The sequence below is a fragment of the Spodoptera frugiperda genome, chromosome 12, assembly GCF_023101765.2.
Source record: "Spodoptera frugiperda isolate SF20-4 chromosome 12, AGI-APGP_CSIRO_Sfru_2.0, whole genome shotgun sequence".
NCBI classification, from domain to species: Eukaryota; Metazoa; Arthropoda; class Insecta; order Lepidoptera; family Noctuidae; genus Spodoptera; species Spodoptera frugiperda.
The window spans coordinates 10,268,213-10,288,299 of NC_064223.1; the positions used below are offsets into that span (position 1 = coordinate 10,268,213).

General features: G+C 36.2%; 2 protein-coding genes across 3 annotated transcripts; both read right to left on the reverse strand.

Moving 5' to 3' along the window:
- Nucleotides 1–67: 67 nt before the first annotated feature.
- On the reverse strand, nucleotides 68–16,067 carry LOC118262276 (uncharacterized). Of its 2 annotated transcripts, none has more exons than XM_050697769.1 (6): nucleotides 15,767–16,067; nucleotides 4,424–4,516; nucleotides 3,407–3,554; nucleotides 2,984–3,062; nucleotides 794–986; nucleotides 68–387 (listed from the first exon to the last, which is right to left on the reverse strand). In XM_050697769.1, exons 1-6 carry the CDS (start codon nucleotides 15,855–15,857, stop codon nucleotides 236–238), a joined length of 756 nt encoding a protein of 251 aa, XP_050553726.1. In that variant the 5' UTR covers nucleotides 15,858–16,067; the 3' UTR covers nucleotides 68–235. The 2 variants fall into 2 exon arrangements, with proteins under 2 accessions (XP_050553726.1, XP_050553727.1); XM_050697770.1 differs by having other exon boundaries at nucleotides 806–986; nucleotides 15,767–16,064.
- LOC118272181 (uncharacterized) lies at nucleotides 8,333–9,711 on the reverse strand. Its single transcript, XM_050697760.1, has one exon. It carries the CDS (start codon nucleotides 9,610–9,612, stop codon nucleotides 8,488–8,490), a length of 1,125 nt encoding a protein of 374 aa, XP_050553717.1. The 5' UTR covers nucleotides 9,613–9,711; the 3' UTR covers nucleotides 8,333–8,487.
- Nucleotides 16,068–20,087: the final 4,020 nt, after the last annotated feature.

Below are 20,087 nucleotides of genomic sequence, written 5' to 3' on the forward strand. Positions count from 1 at the left end.
CTAAACTACACCAGAGTTAGACGTTTGACTAGGTTTACAGTTTATACATCTGTCAAAACAAATCAGATAATGGTCAAAAGGTTTTAATATCAGATTATGACTAAAATATGTACATAGACCTTAATATAAGGTGGATGGATTAAACTATTATTTTAATGGCGTTTGTAATCACAAACTGGCACTTATTCGATTTCAACACTTATAGTAACACTTAAATAATAACAAGACAACAATATCAGTCTCTTATGAAGTTGTCGAGGGGGAAGTCTTTGAAGGAGTGGCTCCAGATGTCGGTGAAGGCGGTGCTGACGAGGTCGTTGATGAGTGGTCTGATGACTGCGAAGCCAGGCTTCCATGTCGCATTGATCAGTCTGTCCAACATGCGCTCTGCAAATAAAACACGAGGGCATGGATAAATGGTACAACAGTTCTACCGTTCTAGCAAGTGCATAAATTATAAAGGGTAGTGCATAATGCAGGCTATGTTCTGTAACAATATTCAAAATTGCCATAATACTTACTATGTACATAGTCACATACACACGGGGCGTGTCTACTTATATCTATGGTGCAATATATACATACTACATAACAGTAAAATGGGGTGAATAGGTTTCAAGAGGCGAATAGAGAGGAGTGATTGGAATATTCTTAATATTTTATAGTATCTAATTATCTATTCACCAGTCGATTCTTATTCACCCCGTTTATTTTACAGTAGGTAGTATTATAAAGTAATACATGCCAGGTGCAGTTCTAACTACTGAAAGACTCGTGTCTAAAAGTATCTTACGCATATAAGTACCGAGTATTCCGTTTCCCCGCACGAGGTTGCCGACGTGTATCTCCATGTCGCCGATGTGGTCCACCTCCACGTGCACATCGACTCCGGTGCCGTTTCGCTTGATCCGTGTTGTCTGGGAGTAGTCGCGCAATGTCATGTTCCATCGACCAGACCGGAGTACGCCTAGACCGAACGCGTCACCCTGGAAAATTAATGGAGATTCTTACAATATACGCCATTAATCCGAAGGGTTGTGTAAAACATAGGTTCACACATTAAAATACTCTTCAAACAAATAAATTAGTCTGAAAATTATAGCTGAACTTATAATACAACGCCTTTTATCCCCGAAGGGGTAGGCAGAGGTGCAATGCTATACAATGTACACCCACTTTTTACCATTTGTGTTATAAGTCCCAGTTTATAGGGGTTGAGCCTATTGCCATATACTGAGCGCAATTCTAGACTCCGTGTTACCATTGAGAAATTTTTGAAAAACCGAATAAAGCCCAGTAATGCTTTTGCCTGACCTGGGCAGAGGCGGCTTTAGGGGGTGGCGAACAGGGCAATCGCCCGGGGCCTCGCTCTTGCAAGGGCCTCGCGCTACACAACCCAAGCAAATTTAAAAAAATATAGATTTTTTTAAACTTTTTATTTTGATCCTTAATTACTTATTCAGGTTATAGCATAGCGGTAAATTAAAATAAAGTTAGTTACTTAACTAATTCCATTAAAATTACTAAAACAGCTTTAATTTTACAATATTTAGTTATCGCTAAAACCACTTTCTGAAACTAGATGGGAGTGCAGGGTAGCATCAGTGAAGGCCGTTAAATACCAACTAAGCGATATATGTGATGCTTTAAAGGATTTAGCAGAAAATACAACGGATTGTCAGTTGGTCAGTGAATGCCATTCTATAGAAAAGGAAATAACTACATACGAATTTGTAGTTTCACTTGTCATATGGTATGACATTCTTACAAAAATAAATGTTTTAAGTAAAATGTGGCAAAGCAAAAACATGCACATAGATGTGGCTATACAACACCTAGACGCATTCACAAATTGGCTCGATAATTATCGAGAAAATGGTTTTCAGTCATCTCTTGTAACAGCGAGAGAAATAGCCGAGGAAAATCAGATTGACAGACAGATTAAAGAAGTCAGAAGACGACGTAAAAAAAGGCATTTTGATTATGAAGGGAAAGATGAAGTTCATGAATTGAATGCGGAAGAGATTTTCAAAATAAACTATTTTTATGTTATTGTCGACAACGTGCGCGCAAGCTGTCATCCTAGGTTTGAGGCACTTAAACACCATGAGAGCATATTTGGTTTCATGTATAATACAAAAAGATTAAAGGAAATTAGTGATAGTGAACTTTTGAAACGATGCAGCGACTTGCAAATATCTATGACAGTAGGAGAATCATGTGATATTGATGGACATGAATTGTACGAAGAACTAAATATGTTCATTCGGGTGTATGAAGGAAACGACGACATTATCTCGGTGCTCACATACATAATAGAAAAAAAATTACCGAAGTTTACCCCACTATCGAAATAGTCCGGAGAATTATTGCCACCACACCTGTTACAGTTGCGTCTGCTGAAAGGAGTTTTTCGAGGCTAAAAATCATTAAAACATATTTGAGGAATTCGATGACACAAGATCGGCTTTCAGCCCTTGCTATTCTTTCCATCGAAAATGAAGTAGCTCATTCGTTAGATTATTCTGTTTTAATTAAAATTTTTAGTCTTAGGAAAAGTCGCAGCTCTGTATTTGTTAATTTTACAAATCTTTCAAAGTAAAATCTTTTAAAACTCAAATTTTATTTATTTGTATAACTTTAGTATTTCTCGTCAAACATAACAAGTACCTAAACCAAACAACCAGACCTACTTTCGCATCACATACTTTTTACGAAGGACAAAGGGCCTCGCAAAGACCTGCCGCCCGGAGCCTCGCAATGGGTAAGGCCGCCGCTGGACCTGGGAATCGAAGCGAGGGGTCTCGCTTCGCGCTTGTAACAACTCGACCAACGAGACAGGCTGAACTTATTACAACAAAATTTTTGTGATTGCCTTGATAATTGAGAGAGGCTTAAATTATTTATTAGTGATCGGCCACTATCGTCAGCAATATATGCGTGATACGAAACTTGTGGAAAAATACAGCGGGTCATATCTCACCTTGAACTCGTAGTCGCCATTGAGCCACTTTTCTGGAAAGTACTGTGAATAGATTATGCGTTGGTTTTCCCAGTCCGTTCTGCAAAACAAAGTTAATCTCACTTACTCCTACACTACATATATGTCATATTATATGTAAATAGTTCATATTCCTAAATTGTCTCACTGCTAACCAATCATATGGATGAGGAATGAGCCTTTATTTTGGCAGTACTGAAAGTGTATCTTTTGTGGTAACAAATGTAGGTCCATTAGTCATCGACAGCTTTCATGAAGAATTATTGTGTACCTATTTATGTAGATAAGTACTGGAGCCCGCACGTACCTTGCCTACCTATGTTCGTATTCTCCACAGATTGCTCGCTAACCGAAATCAGTTAAAAAACATTATTACAACTGTAGAGGGATTAATATTATTCTTACTTGTACTTAGTAACGACGGAATTCGACCAGCCCCTTTCAAAGACGTCGTTCAGCGTGAGTGTGTAGCCGACCCCATTGATGGCGCGCACCTGCTTCACCTCCCGCGCGAAGTGAGGGTCGAACGGAGCCACGCCCATTTCGGGAATACCTGAAAATAAAAAACACAATTTTAAAAGATGATTATTTAAGAGAGCTATTGTTACCTGCCTAGTGGTAAAATATGTGAAAGGTATGTTGAGATGGTTTGGGTTTGTGGAGAGAATGGAGGGAAATGAGATCGCCAATGGTTTTAATAAAAGATTCCTACGTTAGTGGTAGAGAATGTCTGTAGGGGACAGTAAAGGGGGCACTCCACGAGAGCTTAAAGTTTGGAGAGATTCTCAAAAAGCGAAAAACCAATCTGTTGAAAGCAAATCCTCCGCCTGTAACTTTTGCCCCCATGGCGTTTAATGTGATAAGGAAGTCATGTTTTGCGGTTTGAACTTTTATTAGTCTAACCTTAGATACAAGGTTTTTCTATAGATTTTAGCATAATTTCTACAGTCCTACAGATTGACATTACATATCTAGTAGTTCATTTAATTGTAAGATTAGTAAGTCGTCAATTAGTACCTAATTAACAAATGGAAAAGTGAAGGGAAACTGATAAATTCTGATTACGAAAAAGTAAAGCTCATTTAGAACACAAAATTATACAATTTACATTCTACTTGTAATACCTACTAGGCTATTTTACCAAGGTTTATCTATTGACAATGTTAATTTACCTACCTAAAAGTGCGTTTCCTAATAAAATTACGTTACCTATGTAATTTTAAGATACCAATCTAAATTGTCTGCTCAATTAAACTTTTGTAGCTGTTATTAATGCTACTAAAGCTAGGTGTTCACTCGAGCGGCTATTTTTGAGAGGTAATGTTATTTTTTAAGCAATACTTGGGTAAGTACGTGTATTTACAAATACATAATGTAATGTAAGAATGTTTACAAGTGCTTGTGTCGAAGTGTTGTACTCACCTATTTTGAAAAAGGGGCGCACCTTGTTGAAAGCTCTCTTGATACACCCATCGAAGTCTGGCGATGTTTTCTTGCATGATGCGAATATTCTTTCTGAAATGATTACGTATATAGAGTTAGACATAGATATGTAGGGTTTATCTTGATAATCGTTTATTATCAATAGTGGAAAAGTTTAAATGTTTGTATGGGAGGGCTAAAGTTGGTTTAGTTGAATTTTGGTTTAATGTAAGATATACTATAAAGCAAATGACGTGCCGCCGAATCTCGTATTAGAATTTGAATGTGGGTCCCCTTTATTATTATCATACATTGCCTCTTCCGTCCTGTCTCTCAAGTCTCAAAGAAATTACCTAATTTTTAACAGCGAGCCCAGGTTTGGAGGCTGTTATGACGAAGTTAACTTTTCTAAAGTTACTGTCAACTTTTTAACGCATGCTTTACGCGCAAAAAATGATTATTTTTCATTAATAACTTTTGTAATACAAACTTTTGTATAAAAGTAATTACTGAAATGAAACAAATAATTCAGATGATATTTTTTTTGCTTACGCACGTTGGGGGCCCGTGTAATTGATACGGCAGATACGGTGCTATCTACGCGCCAGAGTTTCACAATAAAAATAACAGTTTAAAAAGAATTTATTGATTGGCAGATTTCATGCGGTTTCATTCAAGTGACAGTATCTGTTCATTGGTCAGTTTTGCGCAACCTCGCGAATTTTGTGACCGAGTCCGAGAGACCCTGACAAACAAACAAACTATAAATGGATAATATGGGTCATTACTTAATATGTGTGTAAAGTATGTGATTTTTTTCTTATGAAGTTGATAATTAAGATATGATTACATAATTAGGAAAGCTACCGTTTAGTGATAGATGGATAATATTCGGTTGTTAAAATAACTAAGTCAAAGTAATTTATAGCTAGCTTTATTGTGGTACTTAACATAATAATGCTTAGGTAATAAACATCAAGGATGAAATAAATGGACAATTTCCTTTTATTATTTAGTTACCTATACATTCACATGCCTAAGTTGCAAGTTCTAAGGAATAAGGCGATGTATATCTAATAGGTCTTTTTAAAATATCAAGAGAAACCAAACATAAAATACTTAATGATATAATTTAATGTGCAGTAGATGCAATAATTCGTTGACAGAACTTGAAATATGGGAATAGCTGTCCATTATGACATCGTTAAATCTAGACAAATATAAATAGATAACGATTTATCAAAGAAATCGACATTAAGCCGTTGCTAAATATCTGTGTATTTGGGACAGATTGCAGTTAGCCACTAAGAAAAACAATCTGCAGTAATAATGAAATGCAATTGAATAAGTTCAGGTTTTAATTAACATATCAGCTGCATTAAAGCTTGCATTCTTTCGTTATTATATCATGTAATATTGCTGCGTTCTTGCAACGAAACTGGAGCGTTGTTGCATCACTGGGATTGGCATTGGATAGCACCCTGTTCCGAAATTGTTGCCAATGTCCCAAAACTTGTCTCGTTGGAGAGAAAGGTAATGCGTAGGTGCATTTGCTTGCTTACTGATATCAGTTTAGCTGGTATACAAAGACCATAAAGTCCTAAAAATACATTTGACCTAAGTTTAGACTACCAACATTAAGGGTCATAGAAGTCATCCAATGCAATAGAGCATAGATATCTAAATGTGAAAGGTAAGTATTTAATTAATTGCAATTGTTTTAGAATTACTTATAGATAATGAAGATTTTTGGATATGTATGAGAAAGGATAGCGGTTGACAGCGAATATCACTTAATTATCCTTCGATTTTGATCTCTTCGCTATTACAAAAATACTGCTTGCTCACGAATCGTCGTTAACTTTTCCTATTTATTATCTTGAGTTGTTGCAAACTAGTAATTTAGTGACTTATGGCTTAAGCATGGCACATGAAACACAGCATTAACCAAACGTTCATCTCACCTTGGCTGCTTTGCATCACTGTTTGTTGACGCTCAGGCGAGCAATGTAAGCCGCCATCTTGCCCAATGCATCCGTTACGAAAATGTATGTATCAACATTTCATATTTCGTACGTTGACACAATACCTTTTAACCTTTTTCAAGAACACAATGTTAATTGATAGCGTTGGACCGGTGAGATTACGACAAAATCTCGGAATCTCGAATATCTAGGAAGGTTACCCTTGCGATTATCTGACGACGAAATCGTTATATTGCCCAATCCTAAACTAGGCCTCTGGTTGTATAGTAACATCTTATCGGAAATCTTATTAATTACATTCACTATTCTCTGCAACTGTTTGCCGAATGCCTTCAACTCTGCCGAGTTGTAAAGTTCTAAAGCGTGTTTTACTTGTAGCATAGATCTGTACTAAAATGACTGAAAACTTTACAATAGATTGAACTAGAGGCGCGAAGGCACTTTGAAATCACACTTACGAAGTTTAGACCATATGTATGAATAGATACGACGATGGCGAAATGCAAGAATACGATGAGTCACGAAAAATATAGCTATAAGCTACAGGAAAACGAACTAATACGAGTATTTTAGTTATTCTTGAGGAAGTCTACGAAATACGAACTGTTATAATACACTTCAATATTTTATAACAGAGATTCGCTGGAAATGCTGAAGGGCAATTGTAAAATCATTGTACAATAAAGAGCATTTGAACATCATCTTTTTACAGTCCGATATAAATAAAAATGCAAGTCATTAAAGTTATACATATAGCTGGTGGCGGTATTCTACAGTGTTGCCCAATAATGTGCGGCTCACGGGCTCACGTAACCGCCTGTAGGTATATCCGTAGTTATATTGATGGTAGTGCCGCCTGTACCACCTATGGTTACTTTGCTATTAACCCGCCTATTAATGGTGCACTCGCTTCTATGTCAAGGAGGTTGCTAAAGAAGGTTGAGGAGGAAAAGTAGAAGGTTTATTGCGCTGCTAATTGGTTGAATTCGACGTGTGGTTTTAAAGCAGGGGTTTTCAACTTTTTTTTTTGGTTAAGCATCACTTTTATGTCATTCTTGTTTTTGTTGTGTAATGTTTATATTTGGTACATTTGAGTTTATCAGTCATGAATCATGATGTAATTAATGGACTTGTTAGGTTAAGGATCACTGTTACTATTATTTTATTTGCATTTGGAGATTGCACTTATATTTTCTCGGGAACGCACCCTAAAGCACAGCTCATGAATTAATGAAATCAGTTGGCCTCTTTGACATAAACTTAATTCGAGTTAACCGTGATATTTATGGGACATAGATGTTGTCTTGTGTATTTTTATATCATTTCGCTGACCATATTTTGTCTTCTGTGTCCCATGGGTGGTTGAGAACCACTATTTTAAAGTAAGAGTCTCCATTGTTTGTGTCAGGAATGCTTGGTTGAGCTTTGAACCACGAACAACTCACGCATTCGCACGGCCTCAGTTACGCTAGTTCACATAACATTTCAGTATATCGCGAACAGAATTAGTGACACGAAAGATGACTTTGTTTTATAAGTAACTTAACCACTTGTTGAATGAGTTCAATTCCCGGGTCGGGTAAAATATTACAGGGAGGTTTTCGGTTTTTCAAAATTTTCTTATTAGTAGCAAGGACTTCGGAATTTATGGCAATAGGCTCACTCCCTATTACATGTGGCTAATTATAACACAAATGGTGAAAAGTGGGTGTACATTGTACAGTGGCATTACGTGCTGTGATGTGCACCTCTGCCTACCCCTTCAGGGATTACAGAAGTGACGATACTGTTACTGTAATCACCTAGGTGGTTTTTATTTGAAGCAACTGTTTCTTAAACTTGATTTTCTCTAATACGGTCATGGTTCTATTTTTTTTATTGTGGTTTCCACAATAAAAAAAATAGAATTTTCAGTAGTCATGTATTTATTTTTATTTTATTTATTTTATTTATTCGTTTATTTCAGGCTTCATAGGCCCATATAAAATACTATAAACTAATACATTAAAATTTATAAATACTATACATACATTACAAACAATATTACACATAGTTGTGCTTAATAATTATTATTAATAATTAGGTCACACGAAGAGACGGCGTCGTGTGTCGCGCAGTGTCCGGTAGCCGACCTCGGAACCGTCGGTAGACTACCCCTCGCGGCCAAAACTCCTCCTTCATTAAGGTCGACAGATGTTCAGTCGGCACCCTGACCACATAGGACTTGAAGTCCACTCTGTGTTGAGAGTGCAGCTGCTCGACCTTTAGATGAAGTTTTGCCTTGATCTTGATGAACTCCACAATCTCCTCCGCCTTTGTGGAGTCATGCAGACGGGACACGTAGAGCAGCGTCGCTGGTACAGCAGGACGCAGCAGATGGTTATGTCCTGTCAATGCGGTACCGCACTGATTGCGGCAAGTAGGCTTCCTCTTCTTCTTTCTTTCGACAAGGGTAAAGCCTTCCTTGTCATTCTGGTTCTTTTTAGGAACCTCCTGATGCAGATCCACGCGAGGCTTTTCGCCCTGTTGAACCTGCTTACCCCCCTTTGCAGCGATGTCAGCGTAAGCACGTTTGGGGGTCGACGTACTCACACGTGTCGTAGCCTGCGCCGGAGACGCTAGCCGTTCGGCGGAGTGACTCACTGCAGCGCCCGCACGTGGCGATGCCTGCGCCTTCGCCGACTCAAAACTGCTGACCGATGCATTGGCTGCACCGCGGCATGTGTTTGCGTCGGTGCACAGTTTCGGTGACCCACTTACAGCAACTGTGTTGCGTAACGCCATCAATTCCGCACGGAGTTCTCCAATTGTATTCTCTGAAGACATCAGCTTGGATTGTACCTCAGCCAGGCTTGTCTTCAAGGATATGATGTCCTTGAGCAACCTGGTAACGTCGACGTGATCGAAGGTGACAGGGGGCAGCTTGTGCAGGTCCTTTGCCACGAATGCAGGCACGTCGTCGGGATCTGTCACCTTCAGCAAGGTGATTATATCCTGCACACTTTTCTCCGTTCCGTCTCTTCGGCGAGCTGGCATCTCGTCCAGCTTTCCAAGACATTGGAATAGCAACCTTTTGCCGCTACTTATGTCTTCCTCCTTGAAGTTAGATTTGCAGATTTGCAAGATGCTAACCTCATCCATCGTGTCGATAGCATGTTGAATGAATGCCAGCAACTCATTGGCTATGAGTGGTTGGGTACTCATAGTAAGGCAGGCAGCGGCTAGTGCCGCGCGATTCGCGAGTTTTGTAAACACGACCGTATACGAGCGCGCTTCGCACTGCACTGCATGTATGAAGGTACTAAGTATAAAGTATAAACATATGCATCGTCACGACTTTTAACCCCGAAGGGGTAAGCAGAGGTGCACATTACGACTGTACGAAAGTATAAATTAAATTAAGCCTCGTCTGTTGGACTAAGATTACAGTGCATGTCTATTTATATTTTAAATATCTAATAGGCATTTTAAATCTGAAATGCTTGGAACTAAATCGTAGGAGCATAGTTCGAAGTTTAAGGTTACATAGTCCATTATTATTTATCTATTACAGTAGAGTCCGTTTATAATGACATCGAAAGGAATTGACAAACACGTCATAATAAGCGGACGTCATACAAAGCGTTATGTATAAATGAAAATCTTTTTTATGTAAATATGTATGTATTAAGTATTGTAATACAGAAACATAGTATATTTGCATATGTGTAAGACCATATTAAATCAAAAACAAAATTGCACGTAATCAGCAGATTATTATAATAACACATACAAGTGTATTTTTTATTGTAAGTAATCTGTAATTTTTGTCTGCTTTTGTTTCTTCATTTTATTGTAAAAACAGACTCTCACACTATTGTGTATAGAAGACATAGCTATGGTCAAATTATCATTTTCAATATTGCTGTGGACAAATCGTGATAATAATTCTGCAGCTTTTAATGCCTCTTCCGCGGTAGGCAAGTGCCGAACGTCGTCGGGAATTAACGAACATTATTGAAGGTAAAGAATCGTGCCGGTCATTATAACCGGACATAATTTATTAAAAATGGGTCATATAAAGCGGCATGTCACTGTAAGGGAAGTCAATATATCCGACTTTTTTATAAAGAATTTTATATGAAAACCAAACTTCGTCATGCAATTACGTTATAATAACCGGTTGGTCAATATAGGCGGAGTCATAATAAACGGATTCTTCTGTATATAAAAATAAGTCGGGTTTTCCTTCCTGACGCTATAACTCCAGAACGCACGAACCGATTTCCATGGTTTTGCATTTGTTGGAAAGGTCTCGAGTTCCGTGAGGTTTATAGCAAAAAAAAATTAGGAAAAAAGACATGGTGGCGAAACGGAGTTCGCCAGGTTTGCTAGTCTTCTATATAAATATACTATGCTAATATTATATAGCTGAAGAGTTTGTTTGTTTGAACGCGCTAATCTCCGGAACTATTGGACCGATTTGAATAATTTTTTTTGTGTTTGGTAGTGCATTTATTGAGGAAGGCCAATAGGAGCCGAGCAGAGCGGGTGAAACCACGTGGCAGTAGCTAGTCTTCTATAAAGTGTACTTTTCTGGTAAAAAAATTACGTATTTTTGCCTATGGAAAAGAAATACATAAACTATGTAGGTAAGTCTACATAGTTTAAGAAATGTAGATATTTACCTACATGCATGTACTCAGATATTTAGGTACATATTAGGTAACCAGAAAACTTTTTTAAAAAGATATAAAACACGTTATGCCTTTTGTATAAAAACAAAATAAACGAAAACTGTGAATTAGATTGTTTGTTTATATTCGCTATTTTAGCCGTGAAGGTCGCGTTGGTTAAATAGTCAAAGTCAATATTTATCAGGAATTTTATGAGACATTAAGGTTGGGCAAAGAGATATACAAGATTCGATTTTAGCGATTAAGTAATCTATAAATGTGTGGGTGTGAACTCCAGTATTCATGAAATGATGACACACAATTTTTTTATGGAATAGGAGGCACACGATCAAATGGATCACCTGATGGTAAACGATCAGCGTCGCCCATATATACCCGCAAAATCAGAGGATTGACAGGTGCGTTGCCTGGAGTACGAATAGTCGTATTTATAGGCTAAAGATTGTGGTAAAACTTCTTTGAATTCTCATTAAGAATAAGATTTTCGTTTCCTATACGGAGTATTTATTAATTAAACATGCGAGCGAATGTACTTATCGGTTTCTGATAAAATGATATACTGAGAATTATCTACCTGATAATTTGAATTTTTGAGAAGATCGAGCTTGGTTTGATATTAAAAAAAATATAAATTTAATTTCAGGTTCTGTATGTAATTCGAATACCATAATAACTTGACCTACATAGTAATAAATGATAAATGTTATATATTTATTTTTGAAAATTGGTTACCAGATAACACTTTTACTCGCCAATCTCTAACATAACTAGATGAGGCCGTAACATGACATGTATCAGTAACGATAACACGTATCAGTATAGTCAAGAAAGTTAAGGTTCCTTCCAAGGTAAATTAGGTACCTTCTTTTATGTTTTTTTTATTAAATGTTGTTTTTTTGTCATCTATTTGTATGATATCTGTAGATAAAACAAAGAGTTTTGCATTGTATTTTTTGGATTAAGCCGGTAAACGAGCAGTCGAATCACCTGACAGTAAGCAATTGCCGCCGCCCATGGACACTTGAAACAGCAGAGGCGTTACGAGTGTGTTGTCGGTCTTTGGGGGTTAGGAATTTAAGGGTTGTTGGGTAATCGTGGTTTGGGAAGATTGGGAAGGGGAGTAATTGGGCCTCCGGTACCCTGACTCACACAACGAAACGCAACACAAACGTTGTTGCACGTCGGTTTTCTGTGAGGCCGTGGTATCACCCCTGTCGTGCCGGCCCATTCGTGCCAAATTGTATTGGTTTTTTTGATTAAAAATATATGATGATTTGCTATTACATCTTTTATTATGGTTTCCCTTGAACTATGTAGGATTATTACTTGATCTTGAATTATTTGATTATGTTCCATGATTCTAACAATAGTTTAAAGGTTGTTTGGGCAACCTTCGATGTTATTTCCTACGAGTTATTTTCCATGTTGTGATGAATCCGCATTATTGAACTGTGTTAGTAAAATTAATAACCAAAATATGATATTGGCTACACTATGACCATCAATAAATGTATTTTTAATAAGTTTATCGATTCGATTAGTAACTGTTAATAGGTAGATAGAATAGATGATTTATTTTCTTGAACGAGTGCCACCACTTTTAGGGCATTTAGTTAGAAGTACTAAAAGTAGATTACAAGGGCAAGATTTTTATTTATTTGTTTGTATTCTATTAGGACATAGGTAGGGTGATTATTGTTTTGATAGTGCGATGACTACTTGTAAGTCCCGTACAGCCATGCTTTGGTACGAATAGGCCGGCTCGAGCGGAGTGATACTACCGCCTCACAGAAAACCGACGTGTTTTGTAGTGTGAGTGACGTTACCGGAGGCCCTATTACTTTCCTTCCCAATCTCCGATTCTCCAACAACCATTAAATTCATTACCCCAAAAGGCCAGCAACGGATTTGTAACGCCTCTGGTGTTTTGGGTGTCCATGGGCGGCGGTGTTTTTAACCCCCGACGCAAAAAGAGGGGTGTTATAAGTTTGACGTGTCTGTCTGTCTGTCTGTCTGTCTGTCTGTCTGTCTGTCTGTCTGTCTGTCTGTCTGTCTGTCTGTCTGTCTGTCTGTCTGTCTGTCTGTCTGTCTGTCTGTCTGTGGCATCGTAACTCCCGAACGGATGCAGTGATTTCAATTTAGTTTTTTTCGTATGAAAGGGGACTTATGTGCGGGTGTTCTTAGACATGTTTGATGAAAATCCGTTGAGCCGTTTTAAAGTTATGGGCGGTGAAAGTGGGGAGATTAGCCAAAGGACTGCAAATATACTGGGATGGGGTCTCAAATTAAACCGCACTGAAAGAAGATATTGAAAGATATTATTTTTTCGTATTAACAAAAATAAAAAATGAAATAAAAAAAAAATAAAAAAATTAAATTAAAAATTTAATAACAAAAATATAAAATTTTTAATTTAACGTTTTATTATAAACAAAAAATCTTGCACCAATGTTATCTTTAGCCTACTTATAGAAACAAAAACTAGTAATTAATCAGTAAAAAAAAAGCGAACGAGCTTGACCTTAGATGTAATCTTTACCTTAACAAGAATCGAAATTATAGTAAGTATATGTAATATACTAAGCCCAACTTAACCTAACCTACCTATAAAAAGTATTAAATAAAAAATTAAATTAAAAATTTAAAAAACCCCCGACATAAAAATTAATTTCCCTTTAAAAAGTAAAAAATAATAAAAGAAACTTAATCTTAAAGTAACTAAGAATGTACAAATAATTCTAAAAAAAAAATACGTCTCGTTGGGGGACCGCATTCATACGGACTGTACACCGCCGCCCGCGCCGCTATATTTCTATTTTCTGTGTTATAGTTAAGTACTTAAACATCAATTTACTTTAATGTTAACACCAAGCATGCGATACTTATGAACAAATCGTAGATAAGTAAGAAATAATTAGGAGCGGTCCCCCAACGCGACGTATTTTTTTTTTAGAATTATTAGTACATTCTTAGTTACTTTAAGATTAAGTTTCTTTTATTATTTTTTACTTTTTAAAGGGAAATTAATTTTTATGTCGGGGGTTTTTTTCTTACCATCAGGTGATACGTATGATCGTTTACCGGCTTATCCAAAAAATGCTAGTTATTTATTTCCGATATTAAAGGTAATCCAGATAAAATAAACACATTGCAAATAGTTTTATTATAATAAGAGATTGTCTACAGATACTTGGATATTAGATTTCTACTAATCTTATGACTCGCTTGTCACCTTGTCCCGAATCGCAGTCACTCTACTTTGTAAACTATTCAAATGTCACGCATAGAATGTCCTATTAGATCTAGGAATCTATATATTAATACGTGATGCAAAAACTTTGGACCGCTTTTTACGAAAATTGCGCGGACGTAGGAGCATAAAATTTGGTACACTTATAGTTTATGTGTAAGAGAAGTGGAGAACGCTAATATTTTTCAAAAATAATGCTTATAAAGTACATTAAATCAATAAATAAAACATTACACACACATGCATAGTATCTGATCGTATTTGACAAAACGTCAAAATTAATAGACATTGCTATGATATTCTGACGTCTCATATGAATAGAGTTTTATAAAAGAGTTTGTTTGAGTTTGAGTTAAATAAAAATTATCCTTGAACGTATGTTAAGTGGTATTGTAAATTAAATCGTATATGGTCGAATTTCGACCACTAGGCGACCACTAGTTATTTTAATCTGATTAATGAAGTATTTATCTAATACGAACAAGTATAATCCTTTATTTGTTTTATCGAAAATAATGCATTACATAAACTTACCAAACTGTTAAGACAGTTAGAAGACGGCCGACAGACAGACGTTATTAATATTATTATATTTGCTTTGACGTTCAAAAGTGCCTTTCTGGTCTATTTGAAATAAATGATTTTGACTTTGACTTTGACTTTGCATTGAAATTCAGTTTAAAAAAAAAATCATCATCAGCTTGGTATTGTTAGCAAGCCTATACGCTTTTGGCTCTTGGATTATATATCCAGGCCAAACACCGCTGTTTGTTGTCAAGGTCATATCATCTTGTTTTTTAAATTTTCCGCAAAGTACATAAATGGAGTAAAATACAAAAACATAATGCAATTTTCTGAACCTACTTACCTAAATCTCGCATGATAACAAAGACAAACTAATTCTTAACCCATGACCCACATTTCCACGCATTCCTGACCATACCACATTACCACAACAATCGATTTTTCACGCATTTAGCCGTTTCGTTTTGCATCTTATACTATTATCTATTACTAATATATGTGTGTACAAAGCTGAAGAGTTTGTTTGAACGCGCTAATCTTCAGAAATACAGGTCTAAATTGAATAATGTTTGTGTTCGATAGTGAATTTATCTAATAAAACATCACGCTATGACTAGTAGGAGTAGAGCAGGTGAAACCGAGTGAAAGAAACTTGAAACTAGTACTTAATTGATAAGTAACTCATACATTTATGAACACATGTGTATACTGAGATATCCCAAAAGAACATCTTTCTTTAATAGATATTCAACTTTGTTTATAATCTAATTAAGTTTAATTTAAGTTTTTGTTTATAAACTTCTATGGAACTCATATTTATATTTAGAATTTAAATAATGCAACTTCATTCTCGTAGAGTCCTGCACTAAATATTATTATAACTGAAGACTTACAATTAGCCACTTACCGATTTCGAGGGCTTCCCTTTCGGTCTTCGTCATTTGCGACAGGCACACCACTAAAGCACTTATACTAATTAACATTCCCAAAGAACGCATTTTTAACTATTTCTTAAAATAAATTATTTAATTAAAACATTAACAATAAATCGCTCCAATAAAATTGACAACCACGTAATAGCGGGAAACAAATTTTGAATATCGAAATGAGAATTGACAAGCAAGCTATTTTTTTTTTATTTCGTTGAGTTGTAAATAGGTTTTTATCGTAGGCACTCGGAGCTATGGTCAAGCGCAATCTGAGTGCGTCTGCGAAAGTGCACGCCCCTACCAATGCTGTCTTGCGACACGGCTGTTGCTGTTGTCACTAGAATCTGTTGCAAAGTTCTTACCAGTATGGACTTTGTTTATGTAAACATATTGTTAGAACACTTAGATTTTGCTTGAAGTCTATATTGAATTACATTTAATTTTTATTATGGGGGGGGGGGGAATCATCCAATAAATTCTCCCGTCCTGGGCAAGACGAGAGGGAGTGTCAAACGCTTACTGACTAAAAACCACCCCGTTCCTACTCCTGCTTTTCGAACCGGAGTCCCGGTAAACCCGCTATGTAGTCCGCAGCTCCGGATCAGGCATCAGCCCTACTGGGCCCAAATACATTACATAGGTTTTGGTCTAGGCTTTAAAAGTCAAAATAGTGTCTAATGACACAATAAAATGACAATTGTTATACGTAACAAATAACAGCGTGTAACCTGAAAAGCGTAAGCCGTGTAATAATAGTGTAAACATAATGTAACTAATCAGTATTATCATGCTCTTTCAGGAAATATCTTCATGAAAATATCATTCTACAATATTTGTTTAGATAACAGACCTGAATATTATAATTTATTTCAGTTTCATTGCAGTTTGGCATGACTGGTTTCATTGTTAAGAAGACCGGATAAATTATTACCGTATTATTGAAATTTTTGAAATATTCACTGACAGAGGAGACTAAAATTTCATCTCTGTTACCTGAAATAAGTCTTACAGCAGACATATTTCAGGTGTTTAAACACCTTTAGAAATAAGTGATGTTTTATGTTTGTATTTACTGCCTCGTTGGCCAAGTGGTTACAAGTGCGACTACCGGGCAAGGGGTCTTGGGTTCGATTCCCAGGTCGGGCGAAGTATTACTGGGGTCTTTCGGTTTTTCGAAAATTTCTCAGTAGTAGCACGGAGTCTGGAAATGTGCCCGGTATATGGCAATAGGCTCACCACCTATTACATGGGACTTACAACAGAAATTGTGAAAAGTGCGTGTATACAGTGTCATTACGTTCCATATTGTGCACCTCTGCCTATCTCTGCGGGGATTAAAGGCGTGACGATATATATGTATATTGTATGTATGTATGTATGTATGTATAATTATTTCGAAGCCCATCGATGCAAATTCTCGCAATATAAAACGACACAGTTCTCTCCACGATACTATTAAGGCCTTAGGCCACGTTGTGTAATGAGTGACATAATAATATGATACTACTACTATATACAATATCATATACTTACATATAAATAGGTACATCTGGCTGTATGTTGTATATCTCGCTTCTTACGAGTGTTACATCTGCAGTTGTGTAACTAATGGGTTGAGACGCACTGACAATAGGAAGAGGGCATCGGGAAGCAAGCTCTTGCGATATTACGGTCATTGAAGTATCGGTACCCATGAGTGAAACTATACTATAAGTTGCCTAACTTTCGGCTTTCTTTAGGCTTTCTTTTCTTATTGTTATCCTCTAATAATATCTTCTGATTTAAGATTTTAAACTGACATGGTCGCTTGTAATATCATTAGAACTTAAAATAGGATATTTACCATGTTAATTAGTTTTTAGGAATTCCCGATATTTTGGCACTAATAATATCTTCGGATTTATTTCGTTGCGGGATCCAAGAAAGTCAGTCACGTCGCTGGGACGCGTCGGACTTCAGTGTTCCGGTGTTTTCATGTTTGTATCTACTGTAGATCCTGGCTTACAGGAGTTGTGGTATGGCAGGTAGGGCTTATCCCATTAAATAGTAAACTATTTAGGCATCTTGCATACCATGTGTATAGTAGTAATGTCGAAGATATTAATAAGTGGTAATAATATGTATTAGCCGTAAATATCTTAATGTATTAGCCGTAAATATCTTAATGTAAGACTATAATTTGAAAGGTAGGTACACATATTTGTAAAATGAAAGGTTCCCTTGTATAGGAGGCACTAGTAGGTTCTAAAAATTCAGTTATAGTGCGTAAAAACAAATAAATCTGCATTTTATTACGAAAAGTTAGTATTTTGGTGAATAAATTATTATCTTTTTGATTGTATATACTTGTATTGTAAATACCGATGGAGTTTCTTGCTCGTCCGTTTGAAGCTACACTTTAGAATGAGCGCCTACCTTCACTGACAGACAGACTGGCTGACAGACAATTATGGTTTAATTGAAATAAATACTTTGATTTTGACTTTGAATAGTTTAAAATTCTTCAGAACTTAGTTTAACGACTTTAGCGCCATCTACCTACTTAAATGATTACTAAAGTAGCGCAGTATGTGCGAGTTAGTGAACAATAGCAGTTTAATTTCATCAGGCGCTGCCGTAAACGTGAATAAAAAATCTAAATGATTTTTATGTGATTAAATGACTGCACGGTTGGCGCGGTGGCTGGGCAACTGGCTGCCGTGCAACGGGTAGCGGGTTCGATTCCCGCACGGAGCAACTCTTTGTGTGATCCACAAATTGTTGTTTCGGGTCTGGGTGTCATGTGCATGTGAACTTGTATGTTTGTAAACGCACCCACGACACAGGAGAAAATCCTAGTGTGGGGCAACGTTTTTTAAAAATAAATCAAAATCAAAAAAAATATTACGCCTTTTTTGACGGGAGAAAAAGCGTCATGAATTGCGAGAGGGAGTGTCACTCTTACTTAATAAAAAATCATCCTTGATGAAGTCTGCAGCATCAGCACTACTGGGCCTCATCTGTGGAGTTCTGATGACTACTCGAGTTTTCGTACGTAAGGAAGTATTACGCCTAGTAATGTCTTAAAAATCCAGCCTTTTAACCAGTAGGTTCCATTTTCAAAACTAGGACTTACCTCACAACATTATCCAAACGTCACTACGTAGACTGGTTAAATTCTCGAAAATGCTTCAATTTCTGGGATCATTTTCGTTTTGTTAATTTCCCATTTAACTTTTCTCAAAATTAGGACTTATCTCACAGCTCTCCTAAAATCTAACCACCCTAACGTTTAAATTATCGAACATAATTGAATTTCTGGGTTTAATTTCGTTGTCTTTTTCCATTTAACTTTCTCTCATGTCCTTTGGTTTCGTAATGTAAATCCAAATGACTAAACAGTTCTCATATTAAAGTTATTCACTATAAGTACCGGTAAACTATGGCAACTTTACCAGACCCTTGGCAACTTTACCATACTATAGGTATTCGGTATAAACTCATTTATCTAAAAATCTACCCACTAGAATTCTGTTTTGTAATAGTAGTATTTTTTAGACTTTAAAAGGAAATATTTACTATATTTTGCGTAGACGTAAGACTGCTATTATGCCAGTACTGGCCGTCACAATGTATGCGTGAAAATGTGCTAAAAGTTAGTAGTTCCTAAATTGTACTCACAGAGCCTAAATTATTTGTCACAGGTGAGTGAAATTTTGATCTTGTATGTATAATATAGTTGGGATTGCTGTTGTAATGTCAGCAATTGCTTTTTCTTTAATTTATTGATAAATAATCGCTTCGGTAATGTTGACACAGGTTAGGTAAAGTTGCCACGGCCTGCTTTGTGGCAACTTTACCTACAGTTAGGGTTGGCAATAAATGTTTTTTTCTTGTTTGTGTGTATGTAACCATTTTCGAATACCTAAATTTCCCAGCATGATAGTGAATATCCTGGATTATAAGTTATAATGTATTTAATAATACCTTTTGTTTTAGAGCCAAAATGGCTCACATGAAACAAAACCGCAGAAAACTCGGATCTAGACAATATAAAAAGAATACGAAAGTAATGTTAAAATTAGCTATGGAGATAGTGAAGTCAAAAAATTAAAAAGTCAAAAGATTAAACATTATTTTGTAGCCTTTTTTTACAATTTTAAACATAAATACTTAAAATTTTAGAACTTAATTTAGTTTAAAAGGGAACAATATTTATGTCAGATATTTATGCTTTTTTTTACTTTAGGTTTAAGGTTTATAATTTTTTTTTTAAATATACATGTCATAAAAAAATTCTCAATTTTTGACAACCCCGAG